The 17,734-nt window shown below is 52.6% G+C and overlaps 1 protein-coding gene across 7 annotated transcripts in view; it reads right to left on the bottom strand.

Moving 5' to 3' along the window:
* Positions 1–5,274: 5,274 nt before the first annotated feature.
* Positions 5,275–17,734, bottom strand: part of LOC308552022 (patatin-like phospholipase domain-containing protein 4) — a 24,282-nt gene continuing 11,822 nt past the window's right edge. For 4 of the 7 annotated variants that reach the window (XM_081126984.1, XM_081126982.1, XM_081126983.1 and 1 more), the window contains exons 5-7: positions 10,086–10,151; positions 6,292–6,444; positions 5,310–5,507 (exon numbers count right to left, since the gene is read on the bottom strand). In XM_081126984.1, coding sequence (XP_080983110.1) covers positions 5,376–5,507; positions 6,292–6,444; positions 10,086–10,151 — 351 coding nt within the window. In that variant the 3' untranslated portion in view covers positions 5,310–5,375. Of the gene's footprint in view, positions 5,508–5,997; positions 6,118–6,291; positions 6,445–10,085; positions 10,152–17,734 lie in introns of all 7 variants that reach the window. The other 3 variants (XM_081126986.1, XM_081126981.1, XM_081126987.1) reach the window with 3 other exon arrangements.

The raw sequence follows: 17,734 nt of genomic DNA on the forward strand, positions 1-17,734 counted from the left end.
GGCATCAGGGACCTACCCTGCTTGTTCCTTTTTTACATCTGAAGCGTCTGAGCACAGATCCTGGCACACACGAAACTCTCAGTCAATATCGATGGACTAGGCCAGAGAGCCATGCGTGAAACACCCACCCAGTCCTCCTAACGCAGGTAAACATTTTGCAAACCCCTGGTATTTTGAAACGTGCGTGGATGCAATCTTGCTGGTTCATAGCCGATACCTCTACGCCACCCCTGAAACGATGGGGATGCCAACCCATGAATGACTGCCTCCGAGCAGATGCGATAAATCAGGATACAACTGGGTTTTACAGGAAGATCTTTAAGCAAAGCATTTTACGATATTGCCTGTGGAGTTGCTTCTCACGCCACATACATTCATTTCTAATAGCAGGCTGATTGTATTTTACTGACAACAAGAGTGCAGGCATTGCAAAACCCAACCGCAGACAGAATATATTGTGCATTTGCTGGTGTGTAACAGAGCGACGGACAATGAAATCAATGGCACTTTTTCATATCATTAGCCTGAAATCCTGAATTGTTCAAGAGAGAGTCGAGCCAGCTGACCACATCATCATTGTTGAAAGGAACCAAGGCCTATGTAAGATATGAACGATTTATAGGTTTAGAGCTATATCTGCTGTAATATTTGAAAATCTTCAATGTGGCTGAAAAATGAACATGTGCTCTGCTTTATAACATTCATTGATTAAAGTTTTTAATGCGGCGTTACTGTCACCATTTTAGTAGATTTATATAGATGAAATGCACATTAACTAAGGAGTTTTTATTTATAGCTTGCTTACAGCAAGCAGTGAAATGCTACATTAATAGAAAACAATGGTGCTTTTCAGGTAGAAATTATTTCTGCGAGATGTTCTATAGCCCCCAAATTAGATAAAATATAACGAAGCCTTAGGCTGGAAGGAGAAATAAAAATAAAATTATTTCGAATACAGGACCGATGATTCTAGAATGCCATATTTATGTGAAAGCTTTTTATTGTTTTGGGTTTTTTTTTAACTAAAGTCATTTTAAACACAAATGGAGAACTTCAGAGATTGTTACGTTCTAAAACTGGGTTAGCGGAGTTTTCAAACTGTATATCATGACCCTTGCGTGCTTATGAAATGGTTTAAATATATGGTTAATCCTCACTGAGAGAGAGTGGAAGGGAGGGAGAGAGAGAGAGAGAGAAACATTGATGGGAGAGAGACCCATGGATTGCTTGCCTCCCGCGTGTACCCCGACCAGGGCCCGGGATAGGACCTGCAATCCAGGTACGTGCCCTGGAACAGGAGTCAAACCCAGGACCATTCCGACGCTCTAACCACTGAGCAACAGGCCAGGGCTGCACAGATGCTACTTAAAGAACATTCGTACACGCAATGAAACGGAGCGGGAGGCCGGCGCCTCATGTCCGCAGTGACAAGGCACAGCCACGGCCTGCTCCACGTCGGGGATGCGAGCATGAGCGTGCGTAGCCACGCTGAAGCATGTTCGTCCATAATCACTTTTTTTTTTAAAAAAACTAGCTGTTTCGAGATGAAGGTGGATATGTGGTGTTACGACTGCACACTTGGAAAGGCCTCCTGCGGCGTGGGAAAGACTGACTCGCGTCTGCCTCTCTTTGAGGCACCAAGAGCAGGAAATGCCCCCGAGGGGCCGTGCGAGGAGTTCATCAGCGTGGGTATGAGTCTTGAGTAAGCAAAGCTTTGAGCCGCGTCTCAGAGGCGAAGCGACGCCAGAGCCGAGCAGTTCCAAGGTGAGCCCAGCCAGGCCCACGGCCGCTCCGCAAACAAGAGCGATGGGGCCATAATCATTCCCGATTCCCCGACCCGTCGCCGTTGCTTCCCCTGCTGCTTTCGGTGAGGAGGGCGAGGCCTCCCAGTTTCAATGTTAGGTGGCTATCGCTGGGGCACAGCTTGGGCAAGAAACACCTCACCGCCTCAACTCCCCTAATGATTGGTTTCTCAGCTGTAAAAATAATGCATCTGAGTACTTGGACGATTAATATTTATAAATATAAAAAGGCATGCGATTATATGCATCTTTTTTACATGTATCTTTATTGTTGAAAGTATTCCAGATGTCCCCTATGTTTCCCCATGACCCCCCCAGATGTCCTCTATTTGTTTCCCCATGGCCCCCCAGATGTCCCCTATTTGTTTCCCCATGCCCCCCTCGAGATGTCCCCTATTTGTTTCCCCATGCCCCCCTCGAGATGTCCCCTATTTGTTTCCCCATGCCCCCCCAGATGTCCCCTATTTGTTTCCCCATGGCCCCCCTCGAGATGTCCCCTATTTGTTTCCCCATGCCCCCCTCGAGATGTCCCCTATTTGTTTCCCCATGCCCCCCTCGAGATGTCCCCTATTTGTTTCCCCATGCCCCCCCAGATGTCCCCTATTTGTTTCCCCATGGCCCCCCAGATGTCCCCTATTTGTTTCCACATGGCCCCCCAGATGTCCCGTTTCCCCATGCCCCCCCAGATGTCCCCTATTTGTTTCCCCATGCCCCCCCAGATGTCCCCTATTTGTTTCCCCATGGCCCCCCAGATGTCCCCTATTTGTTTCCACATGGCCCCCCAGATGTCCCGTTTCCCCATGCCCCCCCAGATGTCCCCTATTTGTTTCCCCATGCCCCCCCAGATGTCCCCTATTTGTTTCCCCATGGCCCCCCAGATGCCCCCTAATTGTTTCCCCATGGCCCCCCAGATGTCCCCTATTTGTTTCCCCATGGCCCCCCAGATGCCCCCTAATTGTTTCCCCATGGCCCCCTCCCAGATGCCCCCCCAGGACTTCACCTGACTATTGTCTGTGCCCATGGGTTACCCATATATGCATATAAATTCTTTAGTTCATCTCGTCTCACCTCCCCACCCTCCTTCCGCCTGACAGTCCTCAGTCTGTCCCAGGCTTCCATGTCCCTGGATCTACTTTGTTCATTCGATCCCACATATGAGTGAGACCAGGGGACACTTGTCCTTCTCTGACGGGCTTATTTCACTCAGCACAATGCCCTCCGGGTCCCTCCACGCTGTTTCAAAGGGTAAGAGGCCCTTCTTTTTCACAGCTGCGTAGTATTCCATGGCGGCCCAAGTGCCCATCGTTACAGGAGCGGATAAAATAAGCTGTGGTACCTTTATGTGCATCTTTTAAAATAAGTTTACTGAGGTGAGGCTGGCGAACAACACTGCAGATTTGAAGCCTGTCCTTGCATCAGACCTCGTGTGCATACGGCCTGTGTCTCATGCATCTGCTTGCAAAGGACAGGGAACAGCCTAACTGAAACCTGTCCGCTCGAAGTGCAGGTGTCTGTTCAGAGCCATCATTGGATGCCCAGAGCCACACACCTGTTTCTTTGCCACCTTCTGACGCGCATGTGCTACACTGCAAACGGCGGAGCGAGCAGAGCTTTGTTTTTTTAATACAGCCTGCTCCTCCGGAGCATTATTTAACTTCAAAACCAAATGTATTCCCTCTGTCAATGGAAACAGTGGGTTGCCATAGTTACAAAGTAATGATTGTTACTGAAAAGAAGAAACCAAAACAACAAAAAAAAGACAAATGAAATTTTAAATGACAGCTTCGGAGATGTTGGGAAATTGCGCCCACGGGGAACTGGGAGCTGATCTAGCCGCCAAGCAGAGTGATTGCCCTGCAAACGCCCCAGGATCTGGGTCAGAAAAGTCTCTCAGGATTCTCCAAACACCAGCTACAGAGCGCCCCAAAATGCTGGTCCCTTGACACAGCGGAGCCTGCTGTGGGTGCCGGGTGCCCTCAGTCCAGAGGCCTGCGCACGCGCTCTGAGCACCATGCGCCCAGAGGCCCTGCCAACGGGCTCTGAGCACCGTGAGCCCAGAGGCCCTGCAGACGGGCTCTGAGCACCGTGAGCCCAGAGGCCCTGCAGACGGGCTCTGAGGCCCTGCAGATGGGCTCTGAGCACAGTGAGCCCAGAGGCCCTGCAGACGGGCTCTGAGGCCCTGCAGATGGGCTCTGAGCACAGTGAGCCCAGAGGCCCTGCAGACGGGCTCTGAGCACCGTGCATCCAGAGGCCCTGCAGACGGGCTCTGGGCACCGTGAGCCCAGAGGCCCTGCAGACGGGCTCTGAGCACCGTGAGCCCAGAGGCCCTGCAGACGGGCTCTGAGGCCCTGTAGATGGGCTCTGAGCACCGTGAGCCCAGAGGCCCTGCAGACGGGCTCTGGGCACCGTGCATCCAGAGGCCCTGCAGACGGGCTCTGAGCACAGTGAGCCCAGAGGCCCTGCAGACGGGCTCTGAGCACCACGGGGTGCAAGCGGACTCCCGCCCACGAGACTGGTACAGCCCCAGGGAGCACCCATGAGCACAGACCGTGCACTTTGTGACAAGGTCCCGTTTCCCCGGGGTCACTGTAGACCCGTGTCACTGAGCCCACAGCGCTCTCCCAGGAAATCGCCGGCCACCCCCACGGTCAGAGACACACGCTATAGGAGCCAAACACTTCCGAAACGTCTAAAGCATTAAGAGTTGGGTTCTGCTCGGGGAGGCATCATAAAGAATTTATCAAACGATCATACAAGTAGGATTTTCAACATAAACACGATCAAAGGGGAAGCATCTAGAGAAACAGACTTGGGAATGAACTGAGAAGGCGTCCGCTTCGCGTCACCGGCTAAAACCGTGCGGGAGGGTCGGCCACGTTCGCTGGAAAACACACCAGCGCCGGGAACCGCGCCGCTCACAGTAGTGTGTGCGCAGCTCCGAAGGAAAGAGAAGCTGGTCGGCGCTGAGGAGCCCAGAGCTGTGTACTGGGGGCTTTGAACCACCATAAAATTGATTTAAAGAATGCTTTCAAATGGCAAAAAAAGACAGATGCATAACAATTAAGGGCGGGCAATTAAAAGCTGGTTTGTTTCTAAGTGCTCCTTGGTAATTAAGAGGTCGCGCGTGGCAAAGCCGGATAAAAACAGATTTAAGGTTCAAGACCGTGCACGCGAGTTCATACAAAGCCGGGCACAAGGCCCCCGAGGGAGAGGGCAACTCAAAATGTGGAAGGGCCGGCGTCCGCATAACGGGACTGAAAATACGTGAAGGACCGTCTGGATTCAGCTTTTATCTGCAAGGCTACATGATCCACCCGGTTCCTCGGGTTTTGCGGCAGTTTATCCACTTAAGCTCGTCACCCGAGTCGTACCCTTAACGACGTGGCCGACGTCTAATAAAATGCCTCTTATTTCTCTGCACCAAGTAAAAAAAATCAAATAGCAGAAATAACGAAAACAATTACAAAAAGTCATAAATCGGACAGAGTTCTGACTTTTTTTTTTTTTAATTTAATTGGAAACCCCCATCCCAAACCGTCTGAAACGGGCTTCGCGCTGCGTGCCGTGAGCGCTCTAGTCGAGCCAGTTTTCCTTAGATAAAAACTCCGTGGCGTCGCGGAAGCCCTGTCGGTGCAGAGACTCCATTGTCCCGTGGCTGGGTGGGAACAGGGCCTGGTTAAGCCTCAGCAGGTTGGCCACGGACAGCTAGGACGGAAGACAAGGGGAAGCTGTGGGGTTTTACGGGACAGGGAGGTGTCCATATGTCGCGTCTGTAGCATAAGCGTTCTCCTCGTGGGCACGGTTTGCGATAAAGTAAAAAGTCAGGAGGAAGACATTCAGCGCGAACAGTTAACGCCACCCGTAGATGGGAGGACGGTTTCTCAGCCTGGGTCCCAGGGGTGTTTGGGGCCCGGTTCTCCCTTGCGGAGGGGCCGCCCTGTGCACCGCAGGGCGTTGAGCGGCACCCCTGGTCTCCACCCAGCAGGTGCCAACAGCACCTCCCAGATGTGACAGCCACTCGTGGCTCCAGACGCCGGCAAATGTCTCCGGCATTCACCCCCCCCCCCCCCCGTGGAGAGCTAGAGGAAGGCAATTAATATTTTCATGTAAATTATTCAGCTGAGTCCCTACGTTTTTCTTCAATATCTTTATATACTCAATGACTGTCGCCTTTGAAATGAATAAATGATCTAACCTTTTAGGGCCCCGAAATCCTGCCAAGTGTATGGACACGAGAAAGAATTGAAGCAACAGAACGGGTTTCCCGATAGACGGGTATTAAGCCGTCAGACTTAACACACTCAGTCCACAGGTGCTGAGGTCCATATGCAGGAGGCACAATGTAAAGTGTTAAAAAAAAAAACAAAAAAAAATTACCACTGAGAAGATGTCGTTTGTGCAGAAAAGTATGGATGGGTTCCCCCAGTTTGGGGGGCGCGTGGAAAATTCTGGGTGAAGTCTGCAAACGCCAGGCAGCACCGTGACTCACCGCGATGTCCTGCTGGGCGATGCTGACGTAGAGGGGCAGCTGCCCCTTGTCCCGCGGGGAGATGTCCAGCCGGCCGCTGAAGGGCGAGACGGTCACCGTGCGGCCCACGGGCAGGACGGGCAGGCTGTTGGTGAGGCCGCCGTCCACCCACTTCTGTGGAAGGAAACGCCCTCGGTCAACGGGCGGCCACCACCCGGCGCCGACGGGGAGGGAAGGGCTCTGTCCTCACGCAGCCCGGGCCTGGGATATGCTCTTAAATTACTACGTATCCGGGGCTCATCCAACAGGGATTTTGTTCTGGAAGCTAAACAGATGTTTGCACCCATATCACAGGCCCATATGAGCAGAACCTGGCAGAACCGGGGAAGCTTCCAATGGCTAAGAAGCCTCAGCTCGGTCGTTTTGGATACGACGGCCCTCAGTTTGTCCTGATGACTTACATGCGTCAGAAGCCACGTGGAACTGGGTTGGGACGCGTTCCTGACCAGCGGGGAAGGCCAGGTTCACCTCTGACACGGGACACACCATCCCCCACCACAGCACATTTCAATTTTTTAAACTATTTTAGTTATTTAGTTATTTTTTAATGTTTTTAGGTTGATTTTTTCAGAGGGAGAGGGAGGGAGAGGGAGAGAGAGAAACATCAATGGGCTGCGTCCTGCACGCCCCCTACTGACCGGGAAGGGGACCGTCGGCTCCCTGGAGCACGGGGCGATGCTCAGCCCCTGGGCAACACATTTCAATTTCATTATGCAAACTGGAAATCAGCATTTTCCGCTGCAAACTGAAACGGAACCACCGGAAATCCTTCTCCTTCCTAAGCGGCTCCCGAGCACATGAGGTTATAAAGCCAAATAGAACGGGAGGTGCTCCCTAGAAAGCAGCGCCGCTGAGAAGGCAGCCTGGGCGCTCAGATCCACGAGAGCCACGGGAGCCACGGGAGCCACGGGAGCCACGGGAGCCACGAGAGCCACGGGAGCCATGGGAGCCACGAGAGCCACGCTGGGAGGAGAGGGGTGGACAGAGCAGGTGGGAAGCTCTGGAGGCTCCTGCAGCAGGAGATGCTGGGTGGGCGGCAGACACAGCACCACGTCCCTCACTCTGTATTTCGAGGCAGGGCCTCAACCCAGCCTTGAGCTGATGTCAAGACGTACTCGGCTCCAGCAATAAGCAAACACACAAAACAGGTGCGAGTTCCGCAAGGCGTATCTGTCATTGAAAGATCCTTCAACTGATACGCAAAATAAGAATATTTTTTAAGGGGTCCGGTCATGGTCGAGAAGCCTTCACAAAGAAGCCTGTACACTGAGTTTCACGTGAACATCGGAAGGTGATGTGGGAAAGCGAAGCCGGCTACGCAGCCCAGAGGTGAAGCGAGGGGGCAGAGGCGGTTACGACACAACGTCCGGAAGTCAGTTAAAGCGGCTCACGCCCTTTCTCTCCGGCGTCTTTTTTTTTTAAATGTCTTTCTTACTTGTTATTTCTAACGCCGGGGACTATGAGATGAGTACCGCACTGTTTACAACGGCCTTGGGCGGCTGCCCACTCTCTGAAAGGAAATAAAACTAAATAAACAGTGAAAACGGATTGAACATTTTTTTTTTTTTTTGAATTGCCTTTTGGTCGGGGAGAAAACATGGGTAGGTTAGATGAAAATGAACCCGGCCTGGAAGATCTCTGTACTGTCATTATTTTTAAAAGAACATAACACACATTATGACGTAATGATGTTACATGGATTATGTGGACACATATCCGTATGTTTGTGTGCATTTAACACGGCACAGTCACCTGTGTGTATATGAGCTACATGTCCATGCACGCCCATACGGGGTGTCCCAAAAAATGCACACATTTGGAATAATTATTCATTACAATGGGTTAAATCTGAAAAGAAAGGAACGTCCATTGAGCAATCAGGAAAAAAGCGTGTGTGCATTTTGGGGGACACCCTATATGTGTGTGCGGCTGTGTAAACACTGAATAAAGGAGGGTTACCACAAGAAGGCCCCCAAATATCTGCTTCTGTGCCCTATTGCCCCAGAGCTCCCTTTTCTTTTTTTTTTTCTTCTGGTTTTTGGGCGTGGACACCAATTTCTAGAACAGGCTAACATCTAGCAGGAAAAAAGTAAAAGGCACCTTCCAAAATTCTGTTTCACGTTCTCAATAGAATGTCTCGCCAAAAATGATGTAAAATGTGCATAGATTTCATCAAGGGAGGGGAGAGAGAAGCCCTTGCCACGTGTCGGACACCTTAAGCAGGAGCTCACCTGACTTTTCTACTGAGGACAGAGGCCACCCGGGTGGCTAAGCTGAAAGCGTCCCAATTTGCTGCCGTTAATGACGGCTGTTTCAGGAAACGTTGTTTCCAAATTCTGTTTGGTCTCCTTAGCTGCTCTGATTGGATAAATGACTAGGAAGCACACATCTTCCCAAGTGCTTGATTAAATGTGCAGTGTCACCTGCTCCGGGCCACCCTGGCACAGCAGCCCGGGCACCCTCCGTGTGGCATCTTCCTCCTGAGTGACATACAGTCTCATGCACCACAGGGCTCCCCAAACCACACCTTCACCCCGGGGGATTCCAGCAGAATTTCTGGAAACAGCAATCAGGCAGCAATCGCTCGTTTCACCTCTACATGAAAAGTAGAAATAGCCCGGCCGGTGTTGCTCAGTGGTTGAGTGTGACCCATGCACCTAGAGGTTGCTGGTTTGATTGCTGGTCAGGCCATTCGATCCCCAGTAGGGGGCGCTCAGGAGGCGGCCCATCGACGTTTCTCTCTCATTGATGTTTCTCTCTTTCTCTCTCCCTTCCTCTCTCTCTAAAAACCTAAAAAAAATCAATTAAAAAATATTTTAAAAAAATAAAAGCGGGGATAGTTGACACTTCGTGAGCTACGGATAGCGCAGAGGCCTGCGTTTTAAACAGCTCTGTGCAGGCATGTCTGCTATTTGCTACATGTCCTTGCAGGTCACTCCCGCGTTCCCCCCTCAGGGGCCACATTCCACCAGCTGGGAGCTGCGGCCAGGAGCTCGCAGGAATCCCCGACCTCCCTCCAGGACAAGAATCCGCCGTTCGGCCCATGCTGGTCTTGCCCTGGGCCTGTTGAGCATGTGGCACCATCATCCTCAGAGGAAAGGGGAGGTCAAAAGCACAAAAACGCTCCCAGCAAAATGTGCTCAAAGCAAAGCCCGCTGCTGGCCCCGGGCCTGCGGTCATGGTCCTGGAGCCCTTTATGTCCAATACAGGAAAACAGGCAGTATGTTTACATTGAACCTCTGGCCAGAAGGGACTGGGACTGGGACTTTCCCCAATAAAAATAAAAAAAGAGCATGAATTTTATGTAGATGTGAAAAGGAGCATCCCAGTCATCCATTCGCAACGCCAAGATCGTGATAATAAGGGGCCACAGCTCCTGGATGTGATTCTTACTCTGTGTCATCAGAAACAAAAACTCTGTATAGAAAGAAATCCTATACATGGATTGGGAGCCGCCAGAACAAATCAGGATAAAATTGGATTCTCTAAAGGAACTGTGTCGAGTCTGGCCGGGCGTGGCTCAGCGGTCAAGCGTCGACCTAGGATCCAGGCGATCGGGGTTCGATTCCCGGTCAGGGCACATGCCCGGGTTGTGGGCTCGATCAATGACTCTCATCATTGACGTTTCTATCTCTCACTCTCCCTCTCCTTGCCTCTCTCTGAAATCAATAAAGATATATAAAATTAAAAAAAAAAATAAAGGAACTGTGTCGATACGGGAATTCCTGACAATTCGTCGGTTACGGGAACATTACCTGCCCTTTGTACTCCACGGGTCTCAGCCCTGCATAGATGGGCACGAAGCTGCTGGCCAAGAGGACCTGGGCGGGGGAAGAGAGAAATGGCTCGTTAACCCAGGCAGCCACGCTCAGGCGACAGGTTGCTACAGAAGTCTATGTTTCTTAAAAATTTTTTTTTGAATTGCTACACAAAATTTAAATAAGTTACGCATATTTCGAGTGCCCAATGGGACACGCTTAAGTCGAAGATAATACAGTGAGTCTGTGAAAAGACCCTAAAGAGGTAGGACAGCCCTGGCCGGTGTGGCTCAGTGGTCGAGCATCGTCTGTGCCCTGGTTCGATTCCTGGTCAGGGCACATGCCCAGGGTGTGGGTTCCATCCCGGCCTTGCAGGAGAGCAATGTTTCCCTCACATCAATGTCTCCCTCTCTCTAATATATATATAAGATATATATGAACATAATAAATACATATATATATTAGCGAGAGAGATGTACAGTGCCGTGTTCTCATGTCCCTCGACTTCCCCTGAGCAAACTGGGCATTTTGACTGTAGACAGCCCGGCTGTTACAAGATGCGAGTTCAGTTACGCGGAACTTCTTGAGCGTGTCGGGCGTGCACACGTTACTCGCGAGGGTTCCCTTGGGCGCACTTGGAAATAGGCACGCTGGCCCCCAAACAGGCTGGCGAGTCACTGGGTCCGTGCTGGTGAGGCCTCCGAGGGCGCTGCCCCCGGGAAGCAGTGTCAGGGCCGTGATTTCCGAGGTCAGCTCTCAAAGGCTGTGCATCTGGAGTGAGACGAAAGGGCAGAGCCAGGCAGGCCGCAGCCGGGCCTCCGCAGGACAATCCCAGCGGACGCGGCGGGAAGCCCTGATGTCTGCGCCGTGTGCGGGACGGGGCGGCCGCTTCCTGGGGCAGGTCCGCTCCTCCGACGGGTCTCCCGGCTCCCCACTGCCCAAGCCCCCCGAGGGGAGGGTCTTCCTGCTCCACGGCGCGGGAACCAGTCAGGTCAGTGTCGGCCCCTCTGCACCCGCCTAGGGCTGAACGCCCCTGCTGCTCCCCCCTCCGCGGCGAGGGGCCAGGCCGCCTCCGTGACCCTCCGGCCGGTGGGACATGAACCTGCTGGCATTAGGCAGGGCAAGGCAACAATTAGCTGCAGCTTTAAAACATTACGCCCCCAGGCGTGTCTTCTAAGTGCGGCCTGGCTGCCTCCCGGAGGCACTCGGGGAACGCACCCGTCCACGGCAGCCACGGGAAGATTCGCGGCCAGCGCACACATTGGGAAATGACAGTGCTCACGGGTCTTCACACAACCAGACGCTATAAACACCGTGATTCATGTCACTGCAAAAAAAAAAAAACAAAAACAAAAAAAACCGTCCTCTCAGAACCAGAATTACGCGGTTTCTTTCCGTGTGTCAGAGTCTAATGTGCGGTTCGCCAGTCAGGGCTCGGGGCTCCCGACGTGTCTGGCTGAGAAACGCTGTCCAATTACTGTCCTGCCGAGAGTGACGGTGAGAGTCGCCGTGCGTGCCGCGGGGCGCGGGGGCCGGGAAGCGCCTGTCACCTCCCGATCGGGGGGGGGGGTGTCCGCCCTGACGCCGGCTGCCGCTCTGCGGACCGAAGCAGGTTTCGTGGGAAATTAGCTTTCGATACTTGAGGACGGAGCGAGCGGCTGCTCGTGGTCTGCTCACGGCAACTTTGTTGCAAGGAAACAGGATTTTCTAAGGAAGGAGATACACTGACGTTCTAAGGCCCCCCAGGAACAGGAGGCCTACACCCTGTAACTGTTACCTGTCTTCCTCGGGGTTCTCCCAGTGGGGTTGTTCTCAGCGAGAAATCTCAATACATCCCGAGCAGAGGTTCTCCGTGGGGGTGTCTGAGCCCCCCGGGCCCCCCGACTGTGTGGGTTGGCCCTACCGACGCGGAAAGCAGCGCCCTCCCTCCCAGGCCCCATCCTTTGGCTCAGCACCTTCAGCGTCACCCGAACGGTAAAGCTCGGGTTTGGGGTTCGTTGCGTGCTTACTAAATAGGCCACGACACAAATAAACGTCAGCGGCGTCCCGGAGCGAGCCTGTAAAAGACCGCCAAGTGCATGCACAGCTCACATTCTCACCGGCTGTCTTCCCCTCGCGTTTGAGAGAAAAGGGGTGTTTGGAGAATTACACAGCCCGGCTCCCTTAGGAATGCATTCTGAACACGTGTCGTCTACGCCCAAGTTTACGGCGCAGTTTCGCGAGAAGCCGGCCGTTTACTCAGAACCTGCTGGCGTCGTTGGAATTCAGAGACGGATTCCGATTTATCTTCCCCGGTCTCCCCAAGACAGCGGCCAATCTTGAATTCTGGCGTCGTCTCACCTCCGGGCGGCTGGATGCGAGATCTGGCTGCAGGAGCCCCCGCGACGCGCAAGGGGACTCAGGACGTCGCAGGAACGGGGGCAGGATGCTTCTCCGCAAGACAGACAGGGCTCCGCACGGAGGCCGCCCGGCGTATCTGCCCGGGGATGCACGTCGGCCCGAAGACCACCGCAGGCCACGCGGGGCCTCCGCTTCAGACACGGAGCGTTCGGCGCTTTCTATGAAACAGACAAGCGGCGCCCAGCGCGTCTCAAAATCATCTTGCTTAGCGACGGATGTGAGGTGTGACTTTATTTTGGTTTTTTGGTGTGTTTTTTTTTTTTTTGGTTAATCTTCACCTGAGGATTTTTAGAGAGTAGAAGGGAGGGAGGGACGGAGAAAGAAAAAATAAAAACCGTTTCTCTTCCCACCAACCCCGCCTCCCACGAAATGCCAGGACAGACACACGACTGGGCTAAGCTCTGCCGCTCTGTCTGAGGACGGCCTGTCCTGTCTGAGAACATCTCACTTCCACCTGAGGCCTCCGTGGACCGGCCGCCACCTGCCGTTGTCCTGCCCACTCAGGACCACTCGGGATCCTCAGGAGCCGGAGGCTCTCCCGCTCCCCTCCTTTCCCTCTGGGGCCTCCGCAGAACCGTCTGTGGAAATGTTTCTAGCAGGCACCCCAGAAGTCTCTGACCCCCGCCCGTGACCCCCGTCTCGCCGGCAGGCATTTCTTGCAGCAGCAGCCGACGGCTCGGTGACCGTTTCCTCTCTCGGGCCTCCTGAGCTGCCAGAGGAAACCCATACCCTGCGTGGCTTAGACACCACAGGAATTTATTTCTCACACTCCTGGGGGCTCCGAAGTCTAGGGGTCAGGAGATTCGGGGTCTGCTGAGCACCCGCTTCTGTGTCCTGCGCAGTGGAAGGGCAAGAGCTCTCTGGGGGCGTCCTTTCCAAGGGCACTAACCGCATTCGCGGGGCCTCACCCTCGTGGCCTCACGGCCTCCCACGGGCCGGACGTCCTGACACCACCACAGGGGAGCTGGGATCCAACGTGTGCACTTGGGAGGGAATCACCTTCCAGTCTGCGGGGCTAAGCCGAATCGCCGTGGAGATAAGATCCAGGGCGCCACGGAAGCCAAACCCCAAACAAAACGACTCTCTGGGCCACATCATCGGTCAACTGAGGTTCTCAGAAAATCGCCAACGGTCACTGCAGCCGCCCAGTGAAAGAATGCTTTTCATGCCACTAAAAAAGGGACGTGAATTATCATCGTTTCGGTCGGAATCATCCCGCTACTTTCAGAAGAGAAGGGCCGTGGTGGAGACGGGTGACATCCGAGGCCTGGACAGGGCCAAACGGGGACGAGATCCAGGTCCCGAGACATCCCAGCCGCGGGTCAGCACACGGCCCGTGAACAGAGGGGAGAGGGAGGGGAAAGAACCGAACGCAGGACGGGTGCGAGCGACTGAGCCTGCAGGAACAGCTGCGGCGGGCGGACACACCGGGTGCTGACCAGTGCTGCATTCGTATGGATCTTTTATTTTTTATTTTTAAAGAATAGCTTATTGATTTTGAGAGAGAGAGGAAGGGAGAGGGAGGGAGAGAGAGGAAACGCGGGCCGCCTCCTGAGCGCCCCCTACTGGGGAGGGAGCCCGCAGCCCTGGCATGCGCCTGGCTGGGAATCGAACCGGCCGCCTCCTGGCGCCTGGGTGACGCGCGACCAACCGAGCCACACCGGCCAGGGCGTATTCGTTCATTACTTACTAAATATTATCCATCGCCCACGTGTGTACAGGGCTTTGTGGTATGAGAACCCACTTGTCGTGCTTTTTTGTTTTAAATTTACTCTTTACAGCCACACCGGTTAGCTTATCGGGTCCATTTCACAGCTGAGCAACTAGGGGCTCCGGCGTGATTCGTCCCAGAGGTCCCTGTCAGGGAAGGACGGGTCCCCGTGAGTCCCGGGGGGCGACCCGGAAGCAATAATCCAAGGCTGCAGGGAGAAGGGGCTTAAAGTAGACACAGACGCAGACACAGACAGACACAGACACACACAGACACAGACACAGACACACACAGACACACAGAGACACACACATAGACACACACACACAGATACAGACACAGACACACAGAGACACAGACACACAGAGACACAGATACACACAGACACAGACACACACAGACACAGATACAGACACAGACACACAGAGACACAGACACACACAGACACAGACACACACAGACACAGACACACAGAGACACAGACACACACAGACACAGACACACACAGACACAGATACAGACACAGACACACACAGACACAGATACACACAGACACACACAGACACACAGAGACACACACAGATACAGACACACACAGACAGACACACACAGACACACACAGACACACACAGACACACACAGACACACACAGACACAGACACACACAGACACACACAGACACACAGAGACACACACAGATACAGACACACACAGACAGACACACACAGACACAGATACAGACACAGACACAGACACACACAGACACACAGACACACACAGACACACACAGACACAGACACACACAGACACACAGAGACACACACATAGACACACACACACAGATACAGACACAGACACACAGAGACACAGACACACAGAGACACAGACACACACAGACACAGACACACACAGACACAGATACAGACACACACAGACACAGATACACACAGACACAGAGACACACAGACACAGATACAGACACACACAGACACAGATACACACAGACACACAGAGACACAGACACACACAGACACAGACACACACAGACACAGATACAGACACACACAGACACAGACACACACAGACACAGATACAGACACACACAGACACAGATACACACAGACACAGAGACACAGATACACACAGACACACACAGACACACACAGACACACACAGACACAGATACAGACACACACAGACACAGACACACACAGACACACAGAGACACAGATACAGACACACACAGACACAGATACACACAGACACACAGAGACACAGACACACACAGACACACACAGACACAGACACAGACACACACAGACACAGACACACACAGACACAGACACACACAGACACACACAGACACACACAGACAGACACACACAGACACACAGAGACACAGACACACACAGACACACAGAGACACAGACACACACAGACACAGATACAGACACACACAGACACAGACACACACAGACACACACAGACACAGATACACACAGACACACACAGACACACACAGACACACACAGACAGACACACACAGACACACAGAGACACAGACACACACAGACACACACAGACACAGACACACACAGACACACACAGACACACACATAGACACACACACACAGATACAGACACAGACACACAGAGACACAGACACACAGAGACACAGATACACACAGACACACACAGACACACACAGACACACACAGACACACACAGACACAGATACAGACACACACAGACACAGATACACACAGACACACAGAGACACAGACACACACAGACACAGACACACACAGACACAGATACAGACACACACAGACACAGACACACACAGACACAGATACAGACACACACAGACACAGATACACACAGACACAGAGACACAGATACACACAGACACACACAGACACACACAGACACACACAGACACAGATACAGACACACACAGACACAGATACACACAGACACACAGAGACACAGACACACACAGACACACACAGACACAGACACAGACACACACAGACACAGACACACACAGACACAGACACACACAGACACACACAGACACACACAGACAGACACACACAGACACACAGAGACACAGACACACACAGACACAGATACAGACACACACAGACACAGACACACACAGACACACACAGACACAGATACACACAGACACACACAGACACACACAGACACACACAGACAGACACACACAGACACACAGAGACACAGACACACACAGACACACACAGACACAGACACACACAGACACACACAGACACACACATAGACACACACACACAGATACAGACACAGACACACAGAGACACAGACACACAGAGACACAGATACACACAGACACACACAGACACACACAGACACACACAGACAGACACACACAGACACAGACACACACAGACACAGACACACACAGACACACACAGACACAGATACACACAGACACACACAGACACACAGAGACACACACAGACAGACACACACAGACACACAGAGACACAGACACACACAGACACACACAGACACAGACACACACAGACACACACAGACACACACATAGACACACACACACAGATACAGACACAGACACACAGAGACACAGACACACAGAGACACAGATACACACAGACACACACAGACACACACAGACACACACAGACAGACACACACAGACACAGACACACACAGACACAGACACACACAGACACACACAGACACAGATACACACAGACACACACAGACACACACAGACACACACAGACAGACACACACAGACACACAGAGACACAGACACACACAGACACACACAGACACAGACACACACAGACACACACAGACACACACATAGACACACACACACAGATACAGACACAGACACACAGAGACACAGACACACAGAGACACAGATACACACAGACACACACAGACACACACATAGACACACACACACAGACACAGACACAGACACACAGAGACACAGACACACAGAGACACAGACACACACAGACACAGACACACACAGACACAGATACAGACACACACAGACACAGACACACACAGACACACACAGACACAGATACACACACACAGACACAGATACACACAGACACACAGAGACACAGACACACACAGACACACACAGACACAGACACAGACACACACAGACACAGACACACACAGACACACACAGACACACACAGACACACACAGACAGACACACACAGACACACAGAGACACAGACACACACAGACACACACAGACACAGATAGAGACACACACAGACACAGACACACACAGACACACACAGACACAGATACACACAGACACACACAGACACACACAGACAGACACACACAGACACACAGAGACACAGACACACACAGACAGACACAGACACACACAGACACACACAGACACAGACACAGACACACAGAGACACAGACACACAGAGACACAGATACACACAGACACACACAGACACACACAGACACACACAGA

Source organism: Miniopterus schreibersii (genome assembly GCF_964146895.1).
Source record: "Miniopterus schreibersii genome assembly, chromosome: Y".
In the NCBI taxonomy this organism is placed as follows: domain Eukaryota; kingdom Metazoa; phylum Chordata; class Mammalia; order Chiroptera; family Miniopteridae; genus Miniopterus; species Miniopterus schreibersii.